The 14,333-nt window shown below is 45.5% G+C and overlaps 1 protein-coding gene across 2 annotated transcripts in view; it reads left to right on the top strand.

Moving 5' to 3' along the window:
- FLII (FLII actin remodeling protein) overlaps positions 1 to 14,333 on the top strand; it is a 208,551-nt gene that overhangs the window by 69,071 nt on the left and 125,147 nt on the right. For both annotated transcript variants that reach the window (XM_069210099.1, XM_069210098.1), the window contains exon 7: positions 13,271 to 13,374. In XM_069210099.1, the coding sequence (XP_069066200.1) occupies positions 13,271 to 13,374 (104 nt within the window). The remainder of the gene's footprint in view (positions 1 to 13,270; positions 13,375 to 14,333) is intronic.

Genomic DNA, 14,333 nt, shown 5'->3' with positions numbered 1-14,333 from the left:
TTCGATTGTTTTTTTTCCGCCATCGGGTTCGGACGTGTTCCTGTCGCTCCGAGTTTCGGAACGGAAGATTAGCTAATTTCGGAAGATTTTCGTCGGTATTGTTGCGTTCGGGATCGGCGTACTTAGATTCCACACCGCATCGAAGAGCTCCGGTGCCCTTCGGGGTAGTTTTTCGATCCTCCGTCGGGGCCTGGTCGGCCCGACCGCGTGCTGAAGAACGCCGATGGAACGGACCCCGTTCCGTTTCTGCCCCAAATGCCACAATAAATACCCCTACACAGACCAACACTTGGTCTGCAACCTGTGCCTGTCACCTGAGCACAGCGAAGACACCTGCGAGGCCTGTCGTGCGTTCCGGTCCCGAAAAACACTCCGAGACCGTCGAGCCAGAAGACTGCAGATGGCGTCCGCACCGACAGCCCAACGGGAGTTCGAGGAACAGGAAGAGGAAGGTACCTTCTCGATCCAAGACTCAGACTCCGAAGGATTCGACGATACACAAACCGTGAGTAAGACGTCGAAATCCACTCAGAGGAACATTTACAAGGCCCAGGGGACGCCACTGCCACCAGGCCATGGCTCGACCCATAAATTCGGTGACCGACCGTCGGCACCGAAAAAGGCCCAAACAGTGCCGAGATCGTCCGACTCCGGTCGAGACACCGGCACGCAGCCTTCTCGGGACCGAGAAAGTGCTGGAGACAAGCCTCGACACCGAGATGCCGGTGTGGACACGGCTCGACGCCGAGACAGCGGCACCGAAACAGATCGACGCCGAGAGGTTTCGGCCCCGAAAAAGAAAAAAGTCACCTCGGAGCCGAAAAAACACGCAGACAGGGTTTCGATGCCGAAACAAACTGCAAGCGACCCAGCTTCAGGCTCTTATACAGAAGAGCACTCGCTAACCTCCCAAATGCAAAAGCATAGGTTTGAGGAAGAGCTACAAGCAACTGATGTGGACCATACGCAAAAGCGTATATTCATACAGCAGGGGACAGGAAAAATAAGCACCCTTCCCCCCATTAGGAGAAAGAGAAGGTTGGAGTTCCAGACGGAACAGACACCACAACCAAAAGTGGTGAAAAGAGTTACCCCACCACCCTCTCCTCCGCCCGTGATTAACGTCTCACCAGCACAAACTCCATCACACTCCCCAGCTCACACCACCATGAGCCAGGGTGACCAAGATCAGGACGCATGGGACCTATACGACGCCCCAGTGTCAGATAACAGTCCGGAGGCATACCCTACAAAGCCATCTCCACCAGAAGACAGCACCGCGTATTCTCAAGTGGTGGCTAGAGCAGCACAATTTCACAACGTAAGCCTCCACTCAGAACAGGTCGAGGATGATTTCTTATTCAACACACTCTCCTCCACCCACAGCTCATACCAAAGCCTGCCTATGCTCCCTGGTATGCTCCGGCACGCAAAAGACATCTTTAAGGAGCCGGTCAAAAGTAGGGCAATCACACCAAGGGTGGAAAAAAAGTATAAGGCGCCTCCTACAGACCCGGCTTTCATCACTACACAGCTGCCACCAGACTCTGTCGTTGTAGGAGCAGCTAGGAAAAGGGCCAACTCTCACACATCTGGAGATGCACCACCCCCAGATAAAGAAAGCCGCAAGTTCGATGCAGCTGGTAAAAGAGTCGCAGCACAAGCTGCAAACCAGTGGCGCATCGCGAACTCCCAGGCACTACTTGCGCGCTATGACAGAGCCCACTGGGACGAGATGCAACATCTCATTGAACATCTGCCCAAGGACTTACAAAATAGGGCAAAACAAGTGGTTGAGGAGGGACAGACCATCTCCAACAACCAGATACGCTCCTCCATGGACGCTGCAGATACAGCTGCACGGACAATTAATACATCTGTAACTATCAGAAGGCATGCATGGCTCCGAACGTCTGGATTTAAACCAGAGATTCAACAAGCAGTTCTCAATATGCCTTTTAATGAAAAAGAACTGTTCGGTCCAGAAGTGGACACAGCGATTCAGAAACTCAAAAAAGATACGGACACTGCCAAAGCCATGGGCGCACTCTACTCCCCGCAGAGCAGAGGGAATTACAGCACATTCCGTAAAACGCCCTTTCGAGGGGGGTTTCGGGGTCAAAGCACACAAGCCAGCACCTCACAAGCCACACCGTCCAGTTACCAGTGACAGTATAGAGGAGGCTTTCGGGGACAATATAAAGGAGGGCAATTCCCTAGAAATAGAGGAAGATTTCAAAGCCCCAAAACCACTACTACTAAACAGTGACTCACATGTCACTCACCCCCTCCACACAACACCAGTGGGGGGAAGAATAGGTCATTATTACAAAGCATGGGAGGAAATCACTACAGACACTTGGGTTCTAGCAATTATCCAACATGGTTATTGCATAGAATTTCTACAATTCCCTCCAAACATACCACCAAGAGCACAAAATTTAACAACACACCATTCCAATCTCCTGGAGATAGAAGTACAGGCACTATTGCAAAAGAATGCAATCAAATTAGTGCCAAACACACAAATAAACACAGGAGTTTACTCACTGTACTTTCTGATACCAAAGAAGGACAAAACACTGAGACCAATCCTAGACCTCAGAGTAGTGAACACTTTCATCAAATCAGACCACTTCCACATGGTCACACTACAAGAAGTATTGCCATTGCTAAAACTACACGACTACATGGCAACTTTAGACCTCAAGGATGCTTATTTCCATATACCAATACACCCATCGCACAGGAAATACCTAAGGTTTGTATTCAAAGGAATACATTACCAATTCAAGGTACTGCCTTTCGGATTAACAACCGCACCAAGAGTCTTTACCAAATGTCTAGCGGTAGTCGCTGCACACATAAGAAGGCAGCAAATACATGTGTTCCCATATCTGGACGACTGGCTAATCAAGGCCCATTCGTTCATACAGTGCTCAAATCACACAAATCAGATCATACAAACCCTCTTCAAACTCGGGTTCACCGTCAACTTTACAAAATCCAACATTCTGCCGCGCAAGGTACAACAATACCTAGGAGCCATAATAGACACATCAAAAGGAGTAGCCACTCCAAGTCCACAAAGAATTCTAAATTTCAACACCATCATACAACGCATGTATCCAACACAAAAGATACAAGCAAAGATGGTATTACAACTCCTAGGCATGATGTCTTCATGCATAGCCATTGTCCCAAACGCAAGACTGCACATGAGGCCCTTACAACAATGCCTAGCATCACAGTGGTCTCAAGCACAGGGTCACCTTCTAGATCTGGTGTTAATAGACCGCCAAACTTACCTCTCGCTTCTGTGGTGGAACAACATAAATTTAAACAAGGGGCGGCCTTTCCAAGACCCAGTGCCACAATACGTAATAACAACAGATGCTTCCATGACAGGGTGGGGAGCACACCTCGATCAACACAGCATACAAGGACAATGGAACGTACATCAAACAAGACTGCATATCAATCACCTAGAACTTCTAGCAGTTTTTCAAGCACTAAAAGCTTTCCAACCAATAATAGTTCACAAATACATTCTCGTCAAAACAGACAACATGACAACAATGTATTATCTAAACAAGCAGGGGGGGACGCACTCCACGCAGTTAAGCCTGCTAGCACAAAAGATTTGGCATTGGGCAATTCACAACCAAATTCGCCTAATAGCACAGTTTATACCAGGGATCCAAAATCAACTCGCAGACAATCTCTCTCGAGATCACCAACAGGTCCACGAATGGGAAATTCACCCCCAAATTCTGAACACTTATTTCAAACTCTGGGGAACACCTCAGATAGACTTGTTTGCGACAAGGGAGAACGCAAAATGCCAAAACTTCGCATCCAGATACCCACACAAACAATCCCAAGGCAATGCCCTATGGATGAACTGGTCAGGGATATTTGCTTACGCTTTTCCTCCTCTCCCTCTCCTTCCTTACCTGGTAAACAAACTCAGTCAAAGCAAACTCAAACTCAAACTCATATTAATAGCACCAACTTGGGCAAGGCAACCCTGGTACACAACGCTGCTAGACCTATCAGTGGTACCCTGCATCAAATTGCCCAACAGGCCAGATCTGTTAACACAGCACAACCAAAAGATCAGACACCCAGATCCAGCATCGCTGAATCTAGCAATCTGGCTCCTGAAATCCTAGAATTCGGGCACTTACAACTTACCCAAGAATGTATGGAAGTCATAAAACAAGCCAGAAGGCCATCCACCAGGCACTGCTATGCAAGTAAATGGAAGAGGTTTGTTTGCTACTGCCATATTAATCAAATACAACCATTACACACAACTCCAGAACATGTAGTGGGTTACTTGCTTCACTTACAAAAATCTAACCTGGCTTTCTCTTCCATTAAAATACACCTTGCAGCAATATCTGCATACCTGCAGACTACCTATTCAACTTCCCTATATAAGATACCAGTCATTAAAGCATTCATGGAGGGCCTTAGGAGAATTATACCACCAAGAACACTACCTGTTCCTTCATGGAACCTAAATGTTGTCCTAACTAGACTTATGGGTCCACCTTTTGAACCCATGCACTCCTGCGACATACAGTTCCTAACCTGGAAGGTGGCATTTCTCATCGCCATTACTTCCCTAAGAAGAGTAAGCGAGATTCAGGCGTTTACAATACAGGAACCTTTTATACAACTACACAAAAATAAAGTCGTCCTAAGGACCAATCCTAAATTTTTGCCAAAGGTTATTTCACCGTTCCATCTAAATCAAACAGTGGAACTTCCAGTGTTCTTTCCACAGCCAGATACCGTAGCTGAAAGGGCACTACATACATTAGATGTCAAAAGAGCATTGATGTATTACATTGACAGAACAAAAAACATCAGAAAGACTAAACAACTCTTTATTGCATTTCAAAAACCTCATGCAGGAAACCCAATTTCAAAACAAGGTATAGCCAGATGGATAGTTCAATGCATCCAAATCTGCTACCTTAAAGCTAAACGACAGCTGCCCATTACACCAAGGGCACACTCAACCAGAAAGAAAGGTGCTACCATGGCCTTTCTAGGAAACATCCCAATGCAAGAAATATGTAAGGCAGCCACATGGTCTACGCCTCACACATTCACCAAGCACTACTGTGTAGACGTGTTATCCGCACAACAAGCCACAGTAGGTCAAGCCGTATTAAGAACATTATTTCAGACTACTTCCACTCCTACAGGCTGATCCACCGCTTTTGGGGAAATAACTGCTTACTAGTCTATGCAGAACATGCGTATCTACAGCGACAGATGCCATCGAACTGAAAATGTCACTTACCCAGTGTACATCTGTTCGTGGCATCAGTCGCAGTAGATTCGCATGTGCCCACCCGCCTCCCCGGGAGCCTGTAGCAGTTTGGAAGTTACCTTCAATTATTTATATATGTATCATCTCAACCTTAAATAGGTGCATACTTAGTCACTCCATTGCATGGGCACTATTACTACAATTCAACTCCTACCTCACCCTCTGCGGGGAAAAACAATCGAAGATGGAGTCGACGCCCATGCGCAATGGAGACAAAAGGAGGAGTCACTCGGTCCCGTGACTCGAAAGACTTCTTCGAAGAAAAACAACTTGTAACACTCCGGCCCAACACCAGATGGCGAGCTATTGCAGAACATGCGAATCTACTGCGACTGATGCCACGAACAGATGTACACTGGGTAAGTGACATTTTCAATACATCACATTCCTTGGATTACATATCAGCTTATATTGACAATTTGTTAGCATTTACGTGATGGTCTATGTAGATAACTATCTTCTATAACGTGGAGAACTGCAACGTAGATCGTAGGGAAAGATGAAAGTAGAGTGTCGGGGAATGTAGTTTTGAAGGTGAGGATAATGATATCCTGTGGAGAGTTGAGCTGCCTTTTACATTTGGTTTTGGTCAGTTTAAATCTATATGTTCGATGGCATCTGTCGCTGTAGATACGCATGTTTTGCATAGCTCGCCATCTGGTGTTGGGCCGGAGTGTTACAAGTTGTTTTTCTTCGAAGAAGTCTTTCGAGTCACGGGACCGAGTGACTCCTCCTTTTGTCTCCATTGCGCATGGGCGTCGACTCCATCTTCGATTGTTTTTTTTCCGCCATCGGGTTCGGACGTGTTCCTGTCGCTCCGAGTTTCGGAACGAGAAAGATAGCTAATTTCGGAAGATTTTCGTCGGTATTGTTGCGTTCGGGATCGGCGTAGTTAGATTCAACACCGCGTCTAAGATCGAAGAGCTCCGGTGCCCTTCGGGGTAATTTTTTCGATCCCCCGTCGGGGCCTGGTCGGCCCGACCTCGTGCAGAAGAACGCCGATGGAACGGACCCCGTTCCGTTTCTTTCCCAAATGCCACAATAAATACCCCTATAAAGACCAACACTTGGTCTGCAACCTGTGCCTGTCACCTGAGCACAGTGAAGACACCTGCGAGGCCTGTCGTGCGTTCCGGTCCCGAAAAACACTCCGAGACCGTCGAGCCAGAAGACTTCAGATGGCATCCGCGCCGACAGCCCACCGGGAGTTCGAGGAACAAGAAGAGGAGGGAACCTTTTCGATCCAAGAATCGGACTCCGAAGGATTCGACGATACACAAACCGTGAGTAGGACGTCGAAAACCACTCAGAAGAAGATTTACAAGGCCCAGGGGACGCCACTGCCACCAGGCCATGGCTCGACCCATAAATTCGGTGACCGACCGTCGGCACCGAAAAAGGCCCAAACAGTGCCGAGATCGTCCGACTCCGGTCGAGACACCGGCACGCAGCCTTCTCGGGACCGAGAAAGTGATGGAGACAAGCATCGACACCGAGATACCGGTGTAGACACGGCTCGACGCCGAGACAGCGGCACCGAAGAAGATCGACGCCGAGAGGTTTCGGCCCCGAAAAAGAAAAAAGTCACCTCAGAGCCGAAAAAAGATGCAGACAGGGGTTTCGGTGCCAAAACAAACTGCAACCGACCCAGTTTCAGGCTCTTATACAGAAGAGCACTCGCTAACCTCCCAAATGCAAAAGCATAGGTTTGAGGAAGAGCTACACTCAACTGATGTAGACCATACGCAAAAGCGTATTTTCATACAGCAGGGGACAGGAAAAATAAGCACCCTTCCCCCTATTAGAAGAAAGAGAAGATTGGAGTTCCAAACTGAACAAACACCACAAACAAAAGTGGTGAAAAAAGTTACCCCACCACCCTCTCCTCCACCTGTGATTAACGTCTCACCAGCACAAACTCCATCACATTCCCCAGCTCACACCACCATGAGCCAGGGTGACCAAGATCAAGACGCATGGGACTTATACGACGCCCCAGTGTCAGATAACAGTCCGGAGGCATACCCTACGAAGCCATCTCCACCAGAGGACAGCACTGCGTATTCTCAAGTGGTGGCTAGAGCAGCACAATTTCACAATGTAAGCCTCCACTCAGAACAGGTCGAGGATGACTTTTTATTCAACACACTCTCCTCCACCCACAGCTCCTACCAAAGCCTGCCTATGCTCCCTGGTATGCTCCGGCACGCAAAAGAAATCTTTAAGGAGCCGGTCAAAAGTAGGGCAATCACACCAAGAGTGGAAAAAAAGTATAAGGCGCCTCCTACAGACCCGGCTTTCATCACTACACAGCTGCCACCAGACTCTGTCGTTGTAGGAGCATCTAGGAAAAGGGCCAACTCCCACACATCTGGAGATGCACCACCCCCAGATAAAGAAAGCCGCAAGTTCGATGCAGCTGGTAAGAGAGTCGCAGCACAAGCTGCAAACCAGTGGCGCATCGCTAACTCCCAGGCACTACTTGCGCGCTATGACAGAGCTCATTGGGATGAGATGCAACATCTCATTGACCATCTGCCCAAGGACCTACAAAATAGGGCAAAACAAGTGGTTGAGGAGGGACAGACCATTTCCAACAACCAAATCCGCTCCTCCATGGACGCTGCAGATACAGCTGCACGAACAATTAATACATCTGTAACTATCAGAAGGCATGCATGGCTCCGAACGTCTGGATTTAAACCAGAGATTCAGCAAGCAGTTCTCAATATGCCTTTTAACGAAAAAGAACTGTTCGGTCCAGAAGTGGACACAGCGATTGAGAAACTCAAAAAAGACGCGGACACTGCTAAAGCCATGGGCGCACTCTACTCCCCGCAGAGCAGAGGGAATTACAGCACTTTCCGTAAAACACCCTTTAGAGGGGGGTTTCGGGGTCAGAGCACACAAGCCAGGACCTCACAGGCAACACCGTCCAGTTACCAGGGACAGTACAGAGGAGGTTTTCGGGGACAATATAGAGGAGGGCAATTCCCTAGGAATATAGGAAAATTTCAAAGCCCCAAAACCCCTACTACTAAGCAGTGACTCGCATGTCACTCACCCCCTCCACACAACACCAGTGGGGGGAAGAATAAGTCATTATTACAAAGCATGGGAGGAAATCACTACAGACACTTGGGTTCTAGCAATTATCCAACATGGTTATTGCATAGAATTTCTACAATTCCCTCCAAACATACCACCAAAAGCACAAAATTTGACAAAACATCATTCCAATCTCCTGGAGATAGAAGTGCAGGCACTATTGCAAAAGAATGCAATCGAATTAGTGCCAAACACACAAATAAACACAGGAGTTTACTCACTGTACTTTCTGATACCAAAGAAGGACAAAACGCTGAGACCAATCCTAGACCTCAGAATAGTGAACACATTCATCAAATCAGACCACTTTCACATGGTCACACTACAAGAAGTATTACCATTGCTAAAACTACACGACTACATGACAACTTTAGACCTCAAGGACGCGTATTTCCATATACCAATACACCCATCGCACAGGAAATACCTAAGGTTTGTATTCAAAGGAATACATGACCAATTCAAGGTACTGCCTTTCGGATTAACAACCGCACCAAGAGTCTTTACCAAATGTCTAGCGGTAGTCGCTGCACACATCAGAAGGCAGCAAATACATGTGTTCCCATATCTAGACGACTGGCTAATCAAGGCCCATTCGTTAATAGAGTGCTCAAATCACACAAATCAGATCATACAAACACTCTTCAAACTAGGGTTCACCGTCAACTTCACGAAATCCAACATTCTGCCGTGCAAGGTACAACAATACCTAGGAGCCATAATAGACACAACAAAAGGAGTAGCCACTCCAAGTCCCCAAAGAATTCAAAATTTCAACACCATCATACAACGCATGTATCCAACACAAAAGATACAAGCAAAGATGATATTACAACTCCTAGGCATGATGTCTTCATGCATAGCCATTGTCCCAAACGCAAGACTGCACATGAGGCCCTTACAACAGTGCCTAGCATCACAGTGGTCTCAAGCACAGGGTCATCTTCTAGATCTGGTGTTAATAGACCGCCAAACTTACCTCTCGCTTCTGTGGTGGAACAACATAAATTTAAACAAAGGGCGGCCTTTCCAAGACCCAGTGCCACAATACGTAATAACAACAGATGCTTCCATGACAGGGTGGGGAGCACACCTCGATCAACACAGCATACAAGGACAATGGAACGTACATCAAACAAAACTGCATATAAATCACTTAGAACTTCTAGCAGTTTTTCAAGCACTAAAAGCTTTCCAACCAATAATAGTTCACAAATACATTCTAGTCAAGACAGACAACATGACAACAATGTATTATCTAAACAAGCAAGGGGGGACGCACTCCACGCAGTTAAGCCTGCTAGCACAAAAAATTTGGCGTTGGGCAATTCACAACCAAATTCGCCTAATAGCACAATTTATACCAGGGATCCAAAATCAACTCGCAGACAATCTCTCTCGAGATCACCAACAGGTCCACGAATGGGAAATTCACCCCCAAATTCTGAACACCTATTTCAAACTCTGGGGAACACCTCAAATAGACTTGTTTGCGACGAAGGAGAACGCAAAATGCCAAAACTTCGCATCCAGATACCCACACAAACAGTCCCAAGGCAATGCCCTATGGATGAACTGGTCAGGGATATTTGCTTACGCTTTTCCTCCTCTCCCTCTCCTTCCTTACCTGGTAAACAAACTCAGTCAAAACAAACTCAAACTCATATTAATAGCACCAACTTGGGCAAGGCAACCCTGGTACACAACGCTGCTAGACCTATCAGTAGTACCCTACATCAAATTGCCCAACAGGCCAGATCTGTTGACACAACACAACCAAAAGATCAGACACCCAGATCCAGCATCGCTGAATCTAGCAATCTGGCTCCTGAAATCCTAGAATTCGGGCACTTACAACTTACCCAAGAATGTATGGAAGTCATAAAGCAAGCCAGAAGGCCATCCACCAGGCACTGCTATGCAAGTAAATGGAAGAGGTTTGTTTGCTACTGCCATATTAATCAAATACAACCATTACACACAACTCCAGAACATGTAGTGGGTTACTTGCTTCACTTACAAAAATCTAACCTGGCTTTCTCTTCCATTAAAATACACCTTGCAGCAATATCTGCATACCTGCAGACTACCTATTCAACTTCCCTATATAAGATACCAGTCATTAAAGCATTCCTGGAGGGCCTTAGGAGAATTATACCACCAAGAACACCACCTGTTCCTTCATGGAACCTAAATGTTGTCCTAACTAGACTTATGGGTCCACCTTTTGAACCCATGCACTCCTGCGAAATACAGTTCCTAACCTGGAAGGTTGCATTTCTCATCGTCATTACTTCCCTAAGAAGAGTAAGCGAGATTCAGGCGTTTACAATACAAGAACCTTTTATACAACTACACAAGAATAAGGTCGTCCTAAGGACTAATCCTAAATTTTTGCCAAAGGTTATTTCACCGTTCCATCTAAATCAAACAGTGGAACTTCCAGTGTTCTTTCCACAACCAGATACCGTAGCTGAAAGGGCACTACATACATTAGATGTCAAAAGAGCATTAATGTATTACATTGACAAAACAAAGAACATCAGAAACACTAAACAACTATTTATTGCATTTCAAAAACCTCATGCAGGAAACCCAATATCAAAACAAGGTATAGCCAGATGGATAGTTAAATGCCTCCAAATCTGCTACCTTAAAGCTAAACGACAGCTGCCCATTACACCAAGGGCACACTCAACCAGAAAGAAAGGTGCTACCATGGCCTTTCTAGGAAACATCCCAATGCAAGAAATATGTAAGGCAGCCACATGGTCTACGCCTCACACATTCACCAAGCACTACTGTGTAGACGTGTTATCCGCACAACAAGCCACAGTAGGTCAAGCCGTATTAAGAACATTATTTCAAACTACTTCCACTCCTACAGGCTGAGCCACCGCTTTTGGGGAGATAACTGCTTACTAGTCTATGCAAAACATGCGTATCTACAGCGACAGATGCCATCGAATTGAAAATGTCACTTACCCAGTGTACATCTGTTCGTGGCATCAGTCGCTGTAGATTCGCATGTGCCCACCCGCCTCCCCGGGAGCCTGTAGCAGTTTGGAAGTTACCTTCAACTATTTGTATATGTATCATCTCAACCTTAAATAGGTACATACTTAGTCACTCCATTGCATGGGCACTATTACTACAATTCAACTCCTACCTCACCCTCTGCGGGGAAAAACAATCGAAGATGGAGTCGACGCCCATGCGCAATGGAGACAAAAGGAGGAGTCACTCGGTCCCGTGACTCGAAAGACTTCTTCGAAGAAAAACAACTTGTAACACTCCGGCCCAACACCAGATGGCGAGCTATGCAAAACATGCGAATCTACAGCGACTGATGCCACGAACAGATGTACACTGGGTAAGTGACATTTTCATTACTTATTTACTCATGCATTTTTATGTATCGCACACTTAAGAGAACTTTACAATAAAATGCCAATTTACAGGAGTTGAGAAATCAAGAATGCATAGAAATAATAATTACTCATTCAAAAATATCAAACAGTAATATAGCTATAAAAAAGGGAAGAGGCACAAGCAAGACAAAAGTGCCAGATATGTATTTTTTATTATAAAGGGAATGCTCGAGTATGAGGGGAGAACTACAATCCGGGTAAAACAGTGGAACCTTCATCAGATGGCAATTAGCCATTGTGCACTCAGATTTGAAACCTGGTTTTATCGCTTTTTCTTAACGGTGCCCCTTATTTTTTCCTAAATCCATGACCATCAGAGTTTTCAAGATACAAACCTTTTCAGGAGCTGGCTGTAACCTGTGGATGTTGGGTGATACATAATTGGTGGACTTTTCAGTTAAGCAAACCCAAAGGGGGCTGAAGGCTGGGGTTCAGGCCCTCTTTTAGGGCTGGGTGAGTTCTCATACAGCCTCAATAACATTGATTCAAGCAGCCTTCCTTTCCCAGTGCTTACAGTGCAACAGTAAACAGCACAGTTTCACAAGTGACCTTCAGATACTGCATTGTCACTCAACAGCATGTGTGCAAACATCCCCTGTAGAATGCCGTGGGATGCCGTGAAAGAGTTGAAAAGTGGCACAGCAAGCATGCTGACTATGGTTTGGATACTGGCACGGATATGCGTCTTCATATATATATTCAATAGGTCTATCTTCATATACATGCAGTAGTTTATATTCTGTGCATGGGATGCAGCATTGCTATTTTGTTAGAAACTGTAATACTGGTATGCCAAGGGTGCTCCACGCTGGTCCATGTGAGAATACTAGAATGTTAATGCTTTACTTTGTGGTTAAATGTGGTTACATCTGAACACTTGCAAACCAGTGGTGGTTCACATGTAGTTGCTATGTATGATGACCGATGCTCTTCTCCAAAAGAGATAATCTAATGAAAAAGTAATTAGTGGTAGAGTACAGCAAACCTCTTAAAACTGGAGTGATGAACACACCAGATTTTGAACGAATGTTTATCCGTTTGATGTGGATTTTAAGGTTTTATATGTCATTCATAGAGCAGCTCCCATAGGAAATAATGCTTGCGTGTCTTGTATTTTTACACTTCACTGTTTATATGGCATTATCTGGAACAAATGCATAGAAATAAGGATGTGGGCTTTTTCTCAGCAATAATGGACTCCTTATTATTGGACTGTTAAAGCATTTTTTTTGCTCATTTTCACACTTAACACACATTTTCATGAGTCTGGTGTTTATTTCTGTCCGTATTAAAACCTAAAACAAGTGTTCACATTGTTTTTTGAGCCCAGTGACTGGTCCCAAGTGATGATGCATTTAAAGTATTCCTTTTTGTTTTGCAGACAGCTTCCTGCAATGACTGCCCTACAAACCCTTCACCTTAAGAACACGCAACGTACTCAGAGCAACTTGCCCACCAGCCTGGAAGGCCTAAATAACTTGTCGGGTACATTCCCAACAATGGGGTTTTTCCAGCAAAAGAGGCATTTGGAAGGGTGTGGGGAGCTTGAAAGGTTTAACCTATGCACATTTGTACCCAATCTGTTTTGAGTTTCTTCTATTTGATTTGCTGTTCTTTTTGGATGAGGTTTAGAATCCTTGTTGGTGTCTAGGAAGTCTTAAAGAATTTTCACGTGAATGTGGTGAATCAATGCGGTAGAACTCTGGTGTTTTTACAGAAAGAAAATGATGTAGCCGACTGACAATCATGGCTATGTTCTTGCTGGTGATGCTCAGCATCCTGAGTCAGTGTCTCCTGAAGAACCATATGGACAAAGTGCATTTGCGAGCTTCATATAAATCTAGAAAACTCTGCATTTTTCCAGCACTGCTTTTTAGGACATTTCTTTGCTTCAATGTTACGCTGCCCCTCATGCAAAGACTCATCTGACATTGTTTTGTAAGCTGTGTTAGTTGCAATCATACCTCATACCTCATCCACTCATCAAGTGAGTTTAAGGAGCACCTGGGAACCTTCTCCTATGTGTAGCTCCTTATTATAGGTGAACCCCATACTCTTTTGTGTCACTGTTGGAGATTATCCAACATGGTTATTGTCTGGAGCTCAATACCACACCTCTTAACATTCCACCTCACTCTCATCGACTCTCATTGGAACATCAAACCTACTCAAACCTACTCAAACAAAGGAGCAAAGGAACCCGTCCCTCCCAGCACCAAGGCCAATGAGTATGAGCTCTACACTTCCACATTCCCAAAAAAGACTGTTCTCTCAGGCCAATCCTAGATGTATAGCCACTGAATGAGTACAGGCTTTCAGAGCATTTTCACATGTTCTCTCTGCAAGACGTTATTCCATTACCTAAACAGGGCAACATTATGTCTACTCTAGATCTCAAAGATGCATACTTTCACATACAGATCCCCCAGGCCATCACAGGTTTG

The sequence above is a fragment of the Pleurodeles waltl genome, chromosome 10, assembly GCF_031143425.1.
Source record: "Pleurodeles waltl isolate 20211129_DDA chromosome 10, aPleWal1.hap1.20221129, whole genome shotgun sequence".
Lineage (NCBI taxonomy): Eukaryota > Metazoa > Chordata > Amphibia > Caudata > Salamandridae > Pleurodeles > Pleurodeles waltl.
This window is presented reverse-complemented; position numbering and strand designations above follow the sequence as displayed.